Here is a 15,187-nt window from a genome sequence, read left to right as displayed (position 1 = left end):
ACCGTTAATTGTGTATTCCCTTGCCATGTTAGTCCTCCCAAAATGCATCACCTCACACGTATCAGGATTAAATTCCATCTGCCACTGCTCTGCCCATCTATATCGTCCTGTAATCTAAGGCTTTCCTCCTCACTATTTACCACACCACCAATTTTAGTGTCACCTATGAACTTACTGATCATACCTCCTATATTCATGTTTAAATCATTAAGTTACACTTCAAACAGCAAGAGTCCCAGCACTGAGCCCTGTGGTACACCACTCGTCACAGGCTTCCAATCACAAAAACAACCTTCAACCGTCATCATCTGCCTCCTGCTAGTAAACCAATTTTGGATCCAGTTTGCCAAATTGCCCTGGATCCCATGGGCTCTTACCTTCTTAAACATTGTCCCATGCAGGATCTTGTCAAAAGCCTTACTTTTGTAGACTACATCAGCTGCACTACCCTCATCTACACAACTAGTCACCTCCTTGAAAAATTCAATCAAATTTGCTAGCCATGATCTCCCCTAAACAAAGCTATGCTGACTATCCCTGAATTCTCTGCCTCTCTAAGTAGAGATAAATCCTCATAATTTTTTCTAATAGTTTCCCTATCACTGATGTTAGACTCACTGGCCTGTAATTACCTGGTTTATCCCTACTACCCTTCTTGAATAATGGCACCACATTCACTGTTCTCCAGTGCTCTAGAACCTCTCCTGTGGCCAGAGAGGATTTGAAAATTAGTGTCAGAGCCCCTGCAATCTTGTCCCTTGCCTCATGGAAGCCCTGGATACATCTCATCTGGGCCTGGGGATTTATGTGGGCATAGACATGAATCCAGGATGGTATGCTGCCTCCTTGGTGCCAGGGTCAAGGATATCACTAAGAGGCTGAAGAGTACTCTGAGCTGGGAGGGTGAACAGCCAGAGGTTGTGGTCCATATCAGTAGCAATGACATAGGTAGAAAAGGCGAAATTGCCCTACAGGCAGATTTTAGGGAGCTAGGAAGGAGTTGAGCATGAAGGACCTCAAAGTTAATAATCTTCAAATTACTCCTGGTGCCACACATTATGTATAGAAATAGGGTACAGCAGATAAATATGTGGCTGGGAAGACGGTGCAGTAGAGAGCTTTGGTTCCTGGCATATTGGGACTGGTTCTGGGAGAACTGAGACCTATACAAGCCGGACGGGTCGTACTTCAACAGAGCCAGGAGCAATGCCCTTGTGGGATAGATTGCCTGTACTTTTGGGGAGGGTTTAAACTCACAGGCGTCAGGGGGTTGGTCACCATCTAAAGATTTGGAATTAGAAAGAAAAATCAGGGTGCACACAAAAGCATTAGGAGGGACAGACAACACCAAAGTAAGAAATATTATGGCATCAGGTAGTGTCAGAGTAAGAAGGACTGCAATCAGGTCTAAATTAGTTTTACAGTGCATTTAGGTAAACACACAAAGATTGGGAAATAGAATGGTGAGCTGCAGGCGCAGATAAGGGAGACTTTCCTCAGAAAGGGTAGTACTGGAACAAAGTGTTCCTGGATATAAGGTATTCAGGAAAGATAGGGAAGGAAAGAAAGGAGAGAGAGAGAATGTTCTGGAGGAGTCAAGGATATTATCGACTTGATTAGAGTTAAGAAATACTATACATTACTGAGTGTCCTGGAGTGTGCTAACTCTATCATACTCATTGTTCAGTCAATGAGGTCTGCGCTGGCTCAGCCACGTTCATCAAATGGACGATGACAGCAAACCCAAAGACCTTCTGTATGGTGAGCTGACCACTGAGTCATGACATCCTGGGCTTCCATATCTCTGCTACAAGGACACCTGCAAGCGAGATTTGAAGATATGGACATTGACACTGACAGGAAACAGTTGTTGAATGCAGTGACCCCTGCAAGCTTACAGTTTGGAAGGGCATTGGGAGGCAAGGGGAAACAAAGAGCTCAGCTGGCCAAGAAGGCTCAGAGAAAACAAAGGCCAGCAAATTCTGCATCGTCTCAGCTCACTGTCTTCCTCAGCAGCAAATGTGGTAGACAGCCATGCCAGAGTGGAGCTCCTAAACCACACCTCGTGATGTTTAACGCCGATTGAGCACCACTGTGCAAACCATCCTTTCACAAGACAGAAGGCTGCCACCAAGACTGAGTGTAATCTATAGACCACCAAGATATGGAGAATCAATTTTTCAAAAATTACACTGAGGTGGCTAAAACTATTAATTAGTAATAATGGAGGACTTTAATTATCCTACTATAAACAAGGATGGTAATAATGTTAAGATCAGAGAGGGGGAATAATTTCTGAAGTGTGTTCAGGAGAATCTTCTAGATCAGAATGTTTCTCGCCTAATGAGACAGAAGGCATGGTTGGATTTGGTTCTGGAGAATGGCTGGGTCAAGTGGATTAAGAGTCAGTAGGGGGACATTTATGAAATGCTGATCATAGAATCAGAAAGTTTAGATTTGCTCTGGAAAAGGACAACGAGCAAACCAGAATAAAAATAATTAATTGGAGGAGAGTCAATTTCATTGGAGTGAGAAGGGCCAGGTAAATTGAAATCAAAGATTGACAGGCAAAACTGTAGCAGAACAATGGGCTGCTTTTTAAAGAGATGATCCAGATATGGTTGAGATACATTTCCATGAGGGGGGAAAAGTAGGACAACCAAAGTCAGGTCTCCCTGGAAACAAAAGAGATAGAATAAGATGAAACAGAGGAAATGTTTGTATGACAGGTGTCAGGTTAATGATACAAAGTCAGAACCAGGCTGAGTGTAGAAAGTTTAGGTGGAAGTGAAAAAGGAAATAAGAAGTGAAGAGAGAGAGCGTAAGAAGAAACTAACCCACATAAAAGGGAATCTAAAAGTCTTCTGTAGCATACAGATAGTAAAAGGGTAGTAAGAGGAGGGGTGAAGCAGAGAGTAGGTGTAAATGGGTCTTTTTTAGGCTGGCAAGATGTAACGAGTGGTGTCCCATAGGGATCAGTGCTGGGATCTCAACTGTTTACAATTTATATAAATGACTTGGATGAAGGGATGGACAGGATGGTTGCCAAATTTGCTGATGACACAAAGATAGGTAGGAAAGTAAAGTTATGAAGAAGACATGAGTAGGCTACAAAAATATATAGGTGGTTAAGTGATTGGGCAAAAATCTGGCAAATGGAGTATAATGTGGGAAAATGAGAAATTGTCCATTTTGGCAGGAAGAATAAGAGAAAAGCATTTTATCTAAATGGTGAGAGATTGCAGAGCTCTGAGGTTCAGAGGGGTCTGGGTGTCCTAGTTCATGAATCACAAAGACTAGTATGCAGGTACACCAAATAATTAGGAAAGCTCATAGAATGTTATAATTTATTGCAAGGGAAATTGAATATAAAAGTAGGGAGGTTATACTTCAGTTGTACAGGGCACTAGTGAGACCACATTTGGAGTACTGTGTACAGTATTGGTCACCTTATTTAAAGAAGGGTGTAAATGTGTTGGAAGCAGTTCAGAGGTTTGTCAGACTAACACCTGGAATGGGTGCATTGTCTAATGAGGAAAGGTTGGACAGCACTTGTATGCGCTGGAGTTTAGAAGAGTAAGAGGACACTTGATTGAAACATATGAGATCCTGAGGGGTCTTGACAAGGTGGATGTGGAGAGGATATTTCCTCTTGAGAGAGAATCTTCAACTGAGGGTCACTGTTTAAAAAGCATCACCTATTTAAAACCAAGATGAGGCGAAATTTTTTCACTCAAGAAGGTTGAGAGTCTTTGGAACTCTTTTTCTGAAAAGATGGTAGAAGCAGTCTTTGAATATTTTTAAGGCAAAGATAGATAAATTCTTGGTAAGCAAGGGAGTGATAGGTTATCACATGTAGGTGGGATGCAGATTTCAGGTTACTATCAGATCAACCATGATCTTATTAAATGGTGGAGCATACTCAAGGGGCTGAATGGCCTACTCCTGCTCCTTGTTCGTATGTGGGACCAGAAAGGGATCCACATGTGGAGACAGAGGGTATGGCTGAGACACTAGATAAGTACATTGCATCTGCCTTTACCAAGGAAGGTGAAAGTAGGGAAGGGGAAAGGGGTGGTAGTTGAGACACTGGATGGACTATAAATGCAGAACGAGGAGGTATTAGGCTGTACTTAAAATGGATAAGTCACTGGGAACAGATGGGATGCACCTGAGGGTATTGAGAAGAGTAAGGGAGGAAATTGTGGAAGCAGAGGCCATAATCTTCCAATCATTCTTAGACACAGGGGTAGTGTCAGCAGACTGAAGAATTGCAAATGCATACAAACATATGAATTAGGAGAAGTAGGCCATTCAGCCTCTCAAGCCTGCTTTACCTTTTAGTAAGATCATGGCTGATCTGATTGTGGCCTCAAGTCTACTTTCTTGTCTTGTTACACCCATGTTCAACAAAGGGTATAATGATAAACCCTACATTCCAATCAATTTAAATTAGGTGTTGGGAAAGCTTTTAGAAATGATAACCAAGGACAAAGTTAATAGTCACTTAGACGAGTTCAGATTAATTAAGGAAAGCGAGCATGGATTTGAGGAGGTCTTGTGGCGCAGTGGATGACGTCCCTGCTCTGAGCTAGAAGCTCTGTGTTCAAGTACCCCCAGGACTTGATGGCCAATGAAGGTGCATTCATAATGTGGCCAAAAAGATTGAGTATCTACTTGAAAATCCTTCCAACACACACCAATGGCAGGCAGCAAGGGCAGCATATATTCTTGGTAATCCACGTGATGGAAAGAAATTGGCACCTCTACTATCACTGTTCATACCTCCAGGCTACAACATGCACGTTGCCACGGCAACTCATACTCACTTGTGGGGCCAGTTGGCTCAATTGACTGGTTGGATTAGATGGTACCAGTTGGCTACATGGCTGGTATAGATCAGATTCGTGCCAGTACCCATTCTAGCTAGGTTGGATTTGGGACCTGTCTCCTTGCCCTGTTTATGGTGGAGACTGTGGCGCAATGGGTTGGACCTGCCTTTGAGCAGAGAACTGAAGAAGAAGCATGGATTTGTTAAAGGTAAGTCATGCTTAACTAAATTGATTATATCTTTTGATGAAGTAATAAAGAGGATTGATGAGGGTAATACTGCTGTTGTTTTGCATGTAAGCTTCCAAGGAGGGTTCAATAAAGTAACATACAATAGGCTGCTAACAAAGTTGAAGCCCATAGAACAAAAAGGAAAATGCAAGCTTGGATATGCAGTTGGCTGAGTGACAGGAAACAGTAGTGTCAAAGGTTTTTTTTGGACTGGAGGAGGCTATACAGGGGGTTTCCCAGGAGTGAGTACGAGGACTGCTGCTTTTCTTGATCTATAGTGATGACCTAGATTTGGGTGTGCAAGGCACAATTTCAAAATTCACAGATGGCACAAACACTTGGAAATATTGTGAATTGAGAGGATTGTGATAAGACTTCAAATGGACAGACACAGGCTGGCAGATGAATGTTAGTGCAGAGATATATGAAGTGATACATTTTGTTAGAAATGAGGCTACAGGAACAAAAAGATCTAGGGGAACTTGTGCACAAATCATTAAAGATGGCAGGGCAGGTTGAGAAAGCTACTATAAAGGTATAGAGTACAACAGCAAGGAAGTTACGAAGAACCTTCAAAAAAACATTGCCTTAAGTGAATTATCGTAGCCAATTCTAGGCACCACATTAGGAAGGATTTGAAGACTTTAGAGACAGTGCATAAAAGATGTACGAGGATGGTTACAGGGATGACACACTTCAGTTACATGGATAGATTGGAGGTGCTGGGTTTTTTCTCCCTAGAAGGAGGCCTTCACAATCATGAGGGGTCTAAACAGAGTGATAGAGAGAAACTGTTCCCATTGGTGGAAGGGTCAAGAACCAGAGGACACCAATTTAAGGTGAACGGCAAAGACAACATGAGGAAAAGTTTTTTTATTCAGCAAGTGGTTAGAATTTGGAATGCACTGCAGGTGGGTATGATGGAGGCAGATTCAATCACGGCCTTCTAAAGCGAATTGGATAAATACCTAAAGAGAAAAGAATTGCAGGGCAGGAAGTGAGTCTAGTTGAGTTGCTCTTGCAGAAACCCAACATGGACACAATGGGCCAAATGCTTCTTCTGTGCTACAGCTATTCCAGGAATCTATGAATTTGTACTCTTAGACCGTTACTCTTATTGTAATAACCTTTGAAAAAGTTATACTTGTTGAATGTGACCAGTCCAAAGTAGCCCTCTGTCTCAAGGTCAGCATATTATCCAAGACATCCAAATAAAGTAACTGACTAATAGTCCAAAGTCTCCCAACCACATTGAATGCGATCAGAAAGCAAAGGATGCACCATACTATTCATAACTAACTGATCACTTGTCGTCTTATTCTGGACCCCCATACTGATTAAACTAATTGATGAACCTCAGCACCATGTAGCTTCTAAGGAAAAACACAAATCCAATAAATCAAAACCTAGACACCTTAAAATTTGCCTTTATGGAGAAAAGATGTAGCTGAGTACATCTTGACTTCCATTACAGTTAGATCCTAACCATGATCAGGGCTCTATCCCTGACCACATTTGTAACAGGTTTGATTGGTCTTTCAAATACTTGATAACAATGGGACTCTTGGTGATGCTTGGTGACCATTCCCAGATTCCCTATAAATTAAGAACATGAATTATTCCTAAGAATAGAAGCCTGATATCTGACTTATATCACTTAATTTAACATGGGAGGCAACTTGTTTGAGGGGAGTCCTTCTGCTTCTGTGACAGAGTGATTAGTGAGGCAAGTTGATGGTGTTGGCTGACTTATTGCAAGAAGCAGAATGAACAACGTATTCCATTCCTGAATCTCTTAAAGGTCCTTATGCTACGTTATATTCATGCCTCTCCAGAGCAGTATCTCACCTTTGAAAGCTACCGCATATAAAATCATGTCCTTCCCTCTAGACCCAGTTGCAGCCACACAGGCACTAATGAGAAAACCTAGCATTGCTCTCCAGGCCATTTTTTTTTTTTAAATATAAAGTGCAGTCCACCAGCCCCACACAAGCAGATGTTTTAGGATGATAGCTATTGAAAGCTTTACATGACTTCACTCACAGGCTGATTCATTTATTAGTTAGAACACTTTCTTTAAAACAAGACCTTTAAGACCGTGCATATGCAAGAACATGGTAGTCATCCAAGACGGAAGTTTCAGTTCATAGGGAGCTCAGTTTCCTTATGGAAACTGCTATCTAGCTGTAATGTTGGGAGAGACGCAAAACATAGCAGTGCAGTTGTAATGAAATGGTGGGAACTGGGAATTTTCCTAATCAAATAAAAATTGGATTTAAATATCAAAGGGGTTAGCATATTATAAGCTTCTTTGTGCAGGCCCTTCCCTCTCTCTAAAGGTGTATGTTTGTAATTTATGTAGAAACTCAAGACTTTGGCCAATGGCTGCCACAAGACAACACCTTCAAGCGGGAATGAAAACATAATATATTTAGGGGTTTAGTGTCCCTGAATATATCATTGGGATACAGAAAGCTTGAGCAACTGCCTCTTAAGCATCATACCCCCAACCATTGCCAAAAGCATTTACCATGCTTTCATAACCTGCAGCCTGGCCTCACCTGTTCCAAGTTCTACCCTCATTAATCCCCAACTCATCCACAACCATCAACAGCATCCAATCTTGCACCTCATAAATCAATGACCTCAACTGATTTCCTTGCATGCAGCACACCCACAACCCACCCCCCCTCCCCACAACACATGCGCACACACACCTGTGCATTCAAAATTCTCCACTTTCTAAACTTCTTCTGTCGTACATGCTTTGGTCCTTCAACTATAACCTTTTACATAAACTCTCATCCTTACTCTAATTCTCTCCCTAAAACCTCTTTGCTTTGCTGCTGCTTTCTCCTCCTTTAAAAGCATCCACAAAAGTATTCTTTCTGACCATGCTTTGTCATTCTCTTGTAACCCTTCCATCACTTGGCATTAATTTTTCTTCTATAAAATAGCTAAAGGTGCTACATAAATACAAGCTGTTGTAAAATGATGAAAATATTTCAATAAGCAAATGCATTAGTATTAAAATTGAAGAACATTATAACCTAGGGTTTGTGATCAAACCATTGGAGTATTTATTTAATGGTTACAGAGGATTTTAAAAAAATTTAAAAATGCATATTGCCAAATTTTAGCAAAAGATAAAACAAACTAATTTTAAGAATTCATCCTGGTATATGTAAACAGAGCAGGCAACTATTAAAATGAGACGTTTTTTTTATATTCAGAGGTTTCACTAAGACATTCTGCAAATTTATCTTAAGTATCTTGAAAATACAGCAAAACTCCTTGTAATGTAACATTAAACAAAGATATGTACTTATTATGGAAACAAAATATTGAATTTGTCCAACAATAAAAAAAATAACTTGCATCCAAGTTTCAGCTGTATTTCCTTTCAGTTATTTACCCTGGATATGGTATAAAAGGTAGGCTATTATAACATTACCCATCAGTACCCATCTTCTAATTATATTGCCAAAAAATCCCTGATTAGTTGTCCAGTATTAAAACATAGTTAAAACATTTTTACATATCTGAACATTTACATAATCTTAAAACTTATACATATATATAAAACCACAACTGAGCTTCAACTTTTGTTGACTCACATCAACAGATGTTACCTGAATAGATTATTTCTGATGCATTATTGGTAACAGTCTATAGTATTTCTTCCAATTTCAATATTTACAGAATGAGATGTTTAAGAACAATATTAATGCTATTTATGTGACTAAATAGCATCAAAAACTTGGTCAGAGAATCAGCCCTGATGATTTAGGCAAATCCCTCACAATGAGAAATAATCATTGCACATAACAAAATGAACATAGTTCTGTCGAAGGGTCATGAGGACTAGAAACGTCAACTCTTTTCTTCTCCGCCGATGCTGCCAGACCTGCTGAGTTTTTCCAAGTAATTCTGTTTTTGTTTTGGATTTCCAGCATCTGCAGTTTTTTTGTTTTTATACATCTACATATAATGTGTTCTATTTAAGCTGGATGTATGGAGCTTTAGTAGACCTAAGTACCAATAATCATTTCAAATGCCTTATGCAAAGTAGATCTTTTGTCCTATTTACAAATCACATTAAAAATGTTTTCCATCAAACAATTCAAATTATAACAAAAGTTTACCAAGTTCTAATTGTTTAAAAACTCTCTCTCTGCCTCAGTAAGAGAAAAAATGTTTTAAAACCTATCAGGGGATACTCTGTAGGAAAACATTTAAACCACGCAATTGTTTTTTTTTGGCCCATAAAACTTCTGGCATTACATTTCATGTGATACAATAAATGGCCACCCTGCAGGGAAATAAATGCTCAGTTTTAATTTCCAGTGAAACTGTGACAGTAGCTGCAGAATTTGGCATTCAGGATCTCTGGCTGTCATAGTTGCTGACCATTTGTTTGATGTGAGACAATTTCATCTTAAGCTGCTTGCAAAGCTTCTTCTTCTCCTGATAATCAGCAGACTGAAAAAAAAAATCAAATGTCTGGAGAATGTAGTATAATATTAATAAAGATGACCAATATTTACCAAAAATTCCTATGACAAGAGAAAAGTCAGATAATCAAATAACAAATTGCAAAGGTGAACTGAATCCTTGAAAGCTTTGTGAAATATTGGTTAGAAAACTGCATAGCATAGATCTAGCTCATACTGATATGATCTCCTGTTAATGACACAGCAGTTGGTAAGGGCCAAGTTGTTTAAATTCCAGAGGGAAACTTGAACAACTATCATAATCTATATTTTCAATTGGTATGTTTGAGATTCAGCTCTGAATTCAGGAATAAGACCAAGATGGTGCAGGAGGGAGGGCTTTAGATTTCTGGGACATTGGGACGGTTTCTGGGGGCAGTGGGGGCTATAGAAGGCGGACGGGTTGCACCTGAACTGGAATGGCACCAACATCCTTGTGGGGAGGTTTGCTAGTACTTTTGAGGAGGATTTAAACTAACTTGGCAAGGGGATGGGATCCTGAGAGGATGTTCGACAAGGGAAGATGCACAGCCAAAATTAGAAGAGAGAGCAAGTGAATCTGGAAGGCATAAAAATTATAGACCAGTTAAGGCACAAGGGAGTTTGGCAAGGTTGGATGGTATTTATTTTAATGCAAAGAGTCTGACAAATAAGGCAGATGAGTTGAGGGCACAAATTAACACATGGAAGTATGGTGTTGTTGCTGTCACAGAGACATGGTTGAGAGAGGGGCAGGATTGGTAGCTCAATATTCCAGGATATTTTGTCTTTAGGCAAAACAGGGAAGGAGGTAAAGACGAAAGGGTATCGCAATATTGATCAAGGAACCAATTACAGCAGTAAGGACAGATGACATCTTAGAAGGCTCCTCAAATGAAGCCATTTGGGTAGAACTGAAAAACAAAAAAAGGAGCAATCACATTGTTGGGAGTGTACTATAGGCCCCTAAATAGTCAGATAGAAATAAAAGAACAGATATGTAGGCAATTTTCAGAGAAGTGTAAAAATAATAGGGTAGTAATAGTGGGGGATTTCAACTTTCCCTAACATTAACTGGGTTAGTCATAATGTGATAGGTTTAGAGAGAACGGAATTCTTAAAATGCATCCAGGAGAGCTTTTTAAGCCAGTACGTAGAAGGTCTGACAAGAGAGCTGGCAGTCCTGGACTTAATTTTAGGCAAGTGGTAGAGGTATCAGTGGGGAAGCATTTTGCAGATAGTGATCATAACTCCGTTAGTTTCAAGGTTGTTATGGAAAAGGACAAGGATTGGCCAGAAATCGAGTTCTAAATTGGGGGGAGGCCAATTTTAATAAGATCAGATATGATTTTGCCAGAGTGGACTGGGAGCAGCTACTTTTAGGTAAATCTGCATCAGAGCAGTGGGACTCATTCAAGAAGGTAATAGGGAGAGTAGAGGGCCAACATATTCCAGTAAAGACACAGGGTGGGACCAGCAAATCCAGGGAACCCTGGATGTCGAGGGATATACAGGATTGGATAAAGAGAAAAGGAGGCTTATGGTAGATACCGAAGGCTCAAAACAGCAGAAGCACTAGTGGAGTATAGAATGTGCAGGGGGAAACTTAAAAAGGAGATTAGGAGAGCAAAAAGGGGGCATGTCAAAACATTGGCAGGTAAAATAAAGGAAAATCCAAAGTTATTTTACAATTACATTAAGAGTAAGAGGATAACTAGGGAAAGAATAGGGCCCATTAAGGACCATAGTGGTAATTTGTGTGTGAAGCCAGAAGGCGTAGGTAGGGTTCTAAATGAATACTTTGTTATGGTGTTCACAAGTGACAGGGACAACGTGGGTATGGAAATGAGGCAGAAGGACTGTAATCTAATTACAGAAATTAGCATAGAAAGGGAGGAGGTTCTAAGCGATCTGGCAGGCTTAAAAGTAGATAAATCTCCAGGCCAGGATGAAATGTATCCCAAGCTCTTGTGTGAGGCAAGGGAGGAGTTAGCAGGGGCACTGACAATAACTTTCAATACCTCTCTGGCACAGGAGAGGTGCCAGAAGACTGGAGGAAAGCCAACGTGTTACCGTTATTCAAGAAGGGAGGAAGGGGTAAACCAGGGAACTACAGGCCAGTCAGTCTTATCTCAGTGGTGGGGAAACTATTGGAAGAAATTCTGAGGGACAGAATTAATCTATACTAGGAGAGGTAGGGATTAATCAAGGATAGTCAGCATGGTTCTGTTAAGGGGAGGTCATGTCTAACCAATCTGATTGAATTTTTCAAAGGGGTGACCAGGTGTGTGGATGAGGGCAATGCATTTGATGTAGTCTACTTGGACGTCAGCAAGGCTTTTGATAAGTCCTGCATGGTAATCTGATAACGAAGATAAGAGCTCATGGGATCCAAGGGAATTTGGCAAATTGGATCCAGAATTGGCTAAGTGGCAGGAAGTAGAGGGTGATGGTCGAGGGATGGGTGACTGGGTGCCTGTGTCCAGTGGGGTTCCACAGGGATTGGTGTTGGATCCCTTGCTGTTTGTGGTATATATAAACGATTTAGACTTGAATGTAGGAGGGTTGATCAGTAAGTTCACGGATAACAAGTAAATAGTGAGGAGGATGGTCTTAGATTACAGGAGGATATAAATGGGCTGGTCAGATAGGCTGATCAGTGGCAAATGGAATTTAATCCAGATAAGTGTGAGGTGATGCACTTGGGCACGACAAACAAGCTACGGGAATACACGATGAATGGTAGGATCCTGGGAAGTACCGAGGATCAGAGGGACCTTGATGTGCATGTCCACCAGTCCCTTAAAGGTAGCGGGACAGGTAGATGAGGTGGTTAAGGCAGCATATGGGATACTTACATTCTATGCCTTGGCTAATAAAGGCAAGCACAGGGAGGATATGCTGGAACTGTTTAAAACACTGGTTAGGCCACAGGTAAAATATTGTGTGCAGTTCTGGAATCCTCATTATAGGAAGGATGTGATTGCACTAGAGAGTGCGCAGAGGAGATTTACCAGGATGTTGCCTGGGCTGAAGAGTTTTAGTTATGAGGAGAGATTGGATAGACTGAGGTTATTTTCCCTGGAGCAGAGGAGATTGAGGGAGGACATGATTGAGGTGTATAAAATTATCAGGGGCATCGATAGGTTAGACAGGAAGGAACTTTTCCCCTTGGTGGTGGGATCAATAACCAGGGGGCATAGATTTAAGGTAAGGGGCAGGAGGTTTAGAGGGGATATGAGGAAGAATTTTTTCACACAGAGGGCGGTGGGAATCTGGAGCTCACTGCCTGAAAGGGTGGTAGAGGCAGAAACCCTCATAACATTTAAGAAGTATTTGGATGTGCACTTGCAATGCCATGGCATACATGGCTATGGGCCTAGTGCTGGAAAATTGGATTAGAATAGTTAGGTACTTGTTTGACTGGCACAGCTCGATGGGCTGAAGGGTCTTTTTCTGTGCTGTAGAACTCTATGACCACAAGCCTTGAAAAGTTTTTTATATAAAACTAAATTAAACATTTATTAATTCAACAAATTAAACATACACATGCTTAGAAATTACTACCACAATAACTTTTAAACAAATCCTCAAATTAATCATTCCCAGGTAAATCTTCACCAAGGCAACAGTAACCCATAGGCACCAGCAAAACACATTTGACCTTCTGAATTCAAAATGAGGTTCCTTTCAATTTGTTTCCTTTGCAGACACAGTTGAAGGCTTACAGGCTGGTTAGATCTTAAATGCTTCTGACTCACACACGCACAAACTCCTTTCTGTTTATACCTAGCTTTTCCTTTGAATGTAAATTTTCCATTGTATTACTAGGTTTTTTATTTTTTTCTCTTCTAACAATAATCTTTTCATTCCACCAATTTTATAAATAATATAAACACATTTGTTTGGTGTCTCCCAGTTAGGTGCGTGATTTTACCTATTCTTTTGAATGGTTTATTCAACAAAGACAAATTGACACTTTACCTTATCCTCCTTACATTTATCTAAATTAACATCTCAAACTATTATACATCAAAGCAACCAGACTAAGTGGCTTTAATCCAGTTAAGACGCACAGACACAGACCCCACTGCAATTCCAATTTAACAATGATTTCCAATAACATTATAGACATTAATGACATCGACTCATTGGTAGCAGAGATCTCCAGGAAATGAGCTTAGTCACTCAGTTCAGTTCCTGAGTTATGTAACACTAAACTGCCTGTACAACCACTAAACTGAAAATCTCACCTGAAAAAAATAACTAGAGGATGGCTTTTGGTTGAAGTACTTTGTTGGGGTCAGATGGGACATCTTATTATACCTAATCTATGCTTTGAATAGAACTTATTGACAGGCAAGAAGTAGGGAAATTAAATTTATTAAATAGTTGCTATCTGCTTACTTCTTGAAACCAATGTGAAAATAATAACAGTGACAAGAATGCTGATTTTGGAAGCTCTGAAGTAAAGGGTCATAGCTTCAACTGACAGCAGAAAGGTGTGGTTTTACTCAAGTTGACCTGTTAAACTCAGCTGCAAGGAAACACATACCATACCACTGGGAGAGGTACGCGTACAAATAACATTTCCCTAGTCTGCATACCTACTGCAACCCCCACACTTTTGCACATTGGACAATATCTTCACTACCTTTAATTAAGCAGCAGCTTCATTGGGGCAACAAGCTAAATGAGAATACGCAAATACTAGAATAAATAAAGTGCTGAAAGAAATATTCCAAGTAGTTAAAAGGTTCACGTAGCATGAAATTTCCTTGCCGTAGGTATTTCTCAAATTAGTTTTCAAAGTCTAGGACAAATAGTCTACAAAATTGGGAGTGGAAAAAGTGATAAGCCCCCAAAGCATCATTTACTGACTAATTGTTTGGTAGGAGAGAATTACCATGGAAAATAACTAAATTACATGGATACTGTTCCATGATGTAAATCAAAAAGAAAAAATAAATGCAGGTATTTCTTGCTAAGAGCTTATGTCAGTGGGAAGAGTTCACCCAACATAATTGAAGTTTTATACTAAACGATTAGTAGATTTTAGATGACTCACATTCTTCACTTCCCTTAGACTATTATATTCAGCAGCAACAGCCTGAAGACAGAGGTAGAAAAGAAACATTAAGCACAAAGTAATGTTTTCTGGACTTCATGAACATTTTAAAGTTTTGTTTGAACAATTGAATTATGTTAGATTCACAAACTACCATGCAAATATACCATACAAACTCTCCCATCACAAGGCTGTGAATGCTGAGTCCATTGAAATTTTCAAGATTGAGATTGGCCAGCAGCAGCGTCTGTCCCTCAATTCGTGGATGAACCCCTGATCATGTCCGAGTTCAACAATATAAATGTTTCATTTATAATCATTCTTTGGTACCCTGATGGCTTAATTGACAAAGACAGCACATTACGGAGCCAGGAGTGATCTACAATTTTTGGCAAGATACCAGATTTCAGCTGGGCCAGCAACAGGGGTGCTACAATTGGCTGCTTCTTGGGTTTGCAAAGGAGTGGCGAAAAAAAATCAGGCTCGCACTCCTGATTGTTATCCTCCAATTCCTCCAAGAAATTATGCACTGAAGTCAGGTGAGGATGTGCTTCGGCCAGGTTGTGATGCTGCCCCTTCTATGTCT

At 40.3% G+C, this 15,187-nt stretch overlaps 1 protein-coding gene across 4 annotated transcripts in view; it reads right to left on the bottom strand.

The window, feature by feature from the left end:
* Nucleotides 1-8,117: 8,117 nt before the first annotated feature.
* The window catches only part of oclnb (occludin b), a 41,006-nt gene continuing 33,936 nt past the window's right edge, over nt 8,118-15,187 (bottom strand). For all 4 annotated transcript variants that reach the window (XM_041186921.1, XM_041186922.1, XM_041186919.1 and 1 more), the window contains exons 8-9: nt 14,602-14,643; nt 8,118-9,543 (exon numbers count right to left, since the gene is read on the bottom strand). In XM_041186921.1, coding sequence (XP_041042855.1) covers nt 9,442-9,543; nt 14,602-14,643 — 144 coding nt within the window. In that variant the 3' untranslated portion in view covers nt 8,118-9,441. The remainder of the gene's footprint in view (nt 9,544-14,601; nt 14,644-15,187) is intronic.

This window comes from Carcharodon carcharias, chromosome 4 (genome assembly GCF_017639515.1).
Source record: "Carcharodon carcharias isolate sCarCar2 chromosome 4, sCarCar2.pri, whole genome shotgun sequence".
In the NCBI taxonomy this organism is placed as follows: Eukaryota; Metazoa; Chordata; class Chondrichthyes; order Lamniformes; family Lamnidae; genus Carcharodon; species Carcharodon carcharias.
The sequence above is the reverse complement of the archived record's forward strand: the minus strand, read 5'-3'. Positions and strand labels throughout refer to the sequence as shown.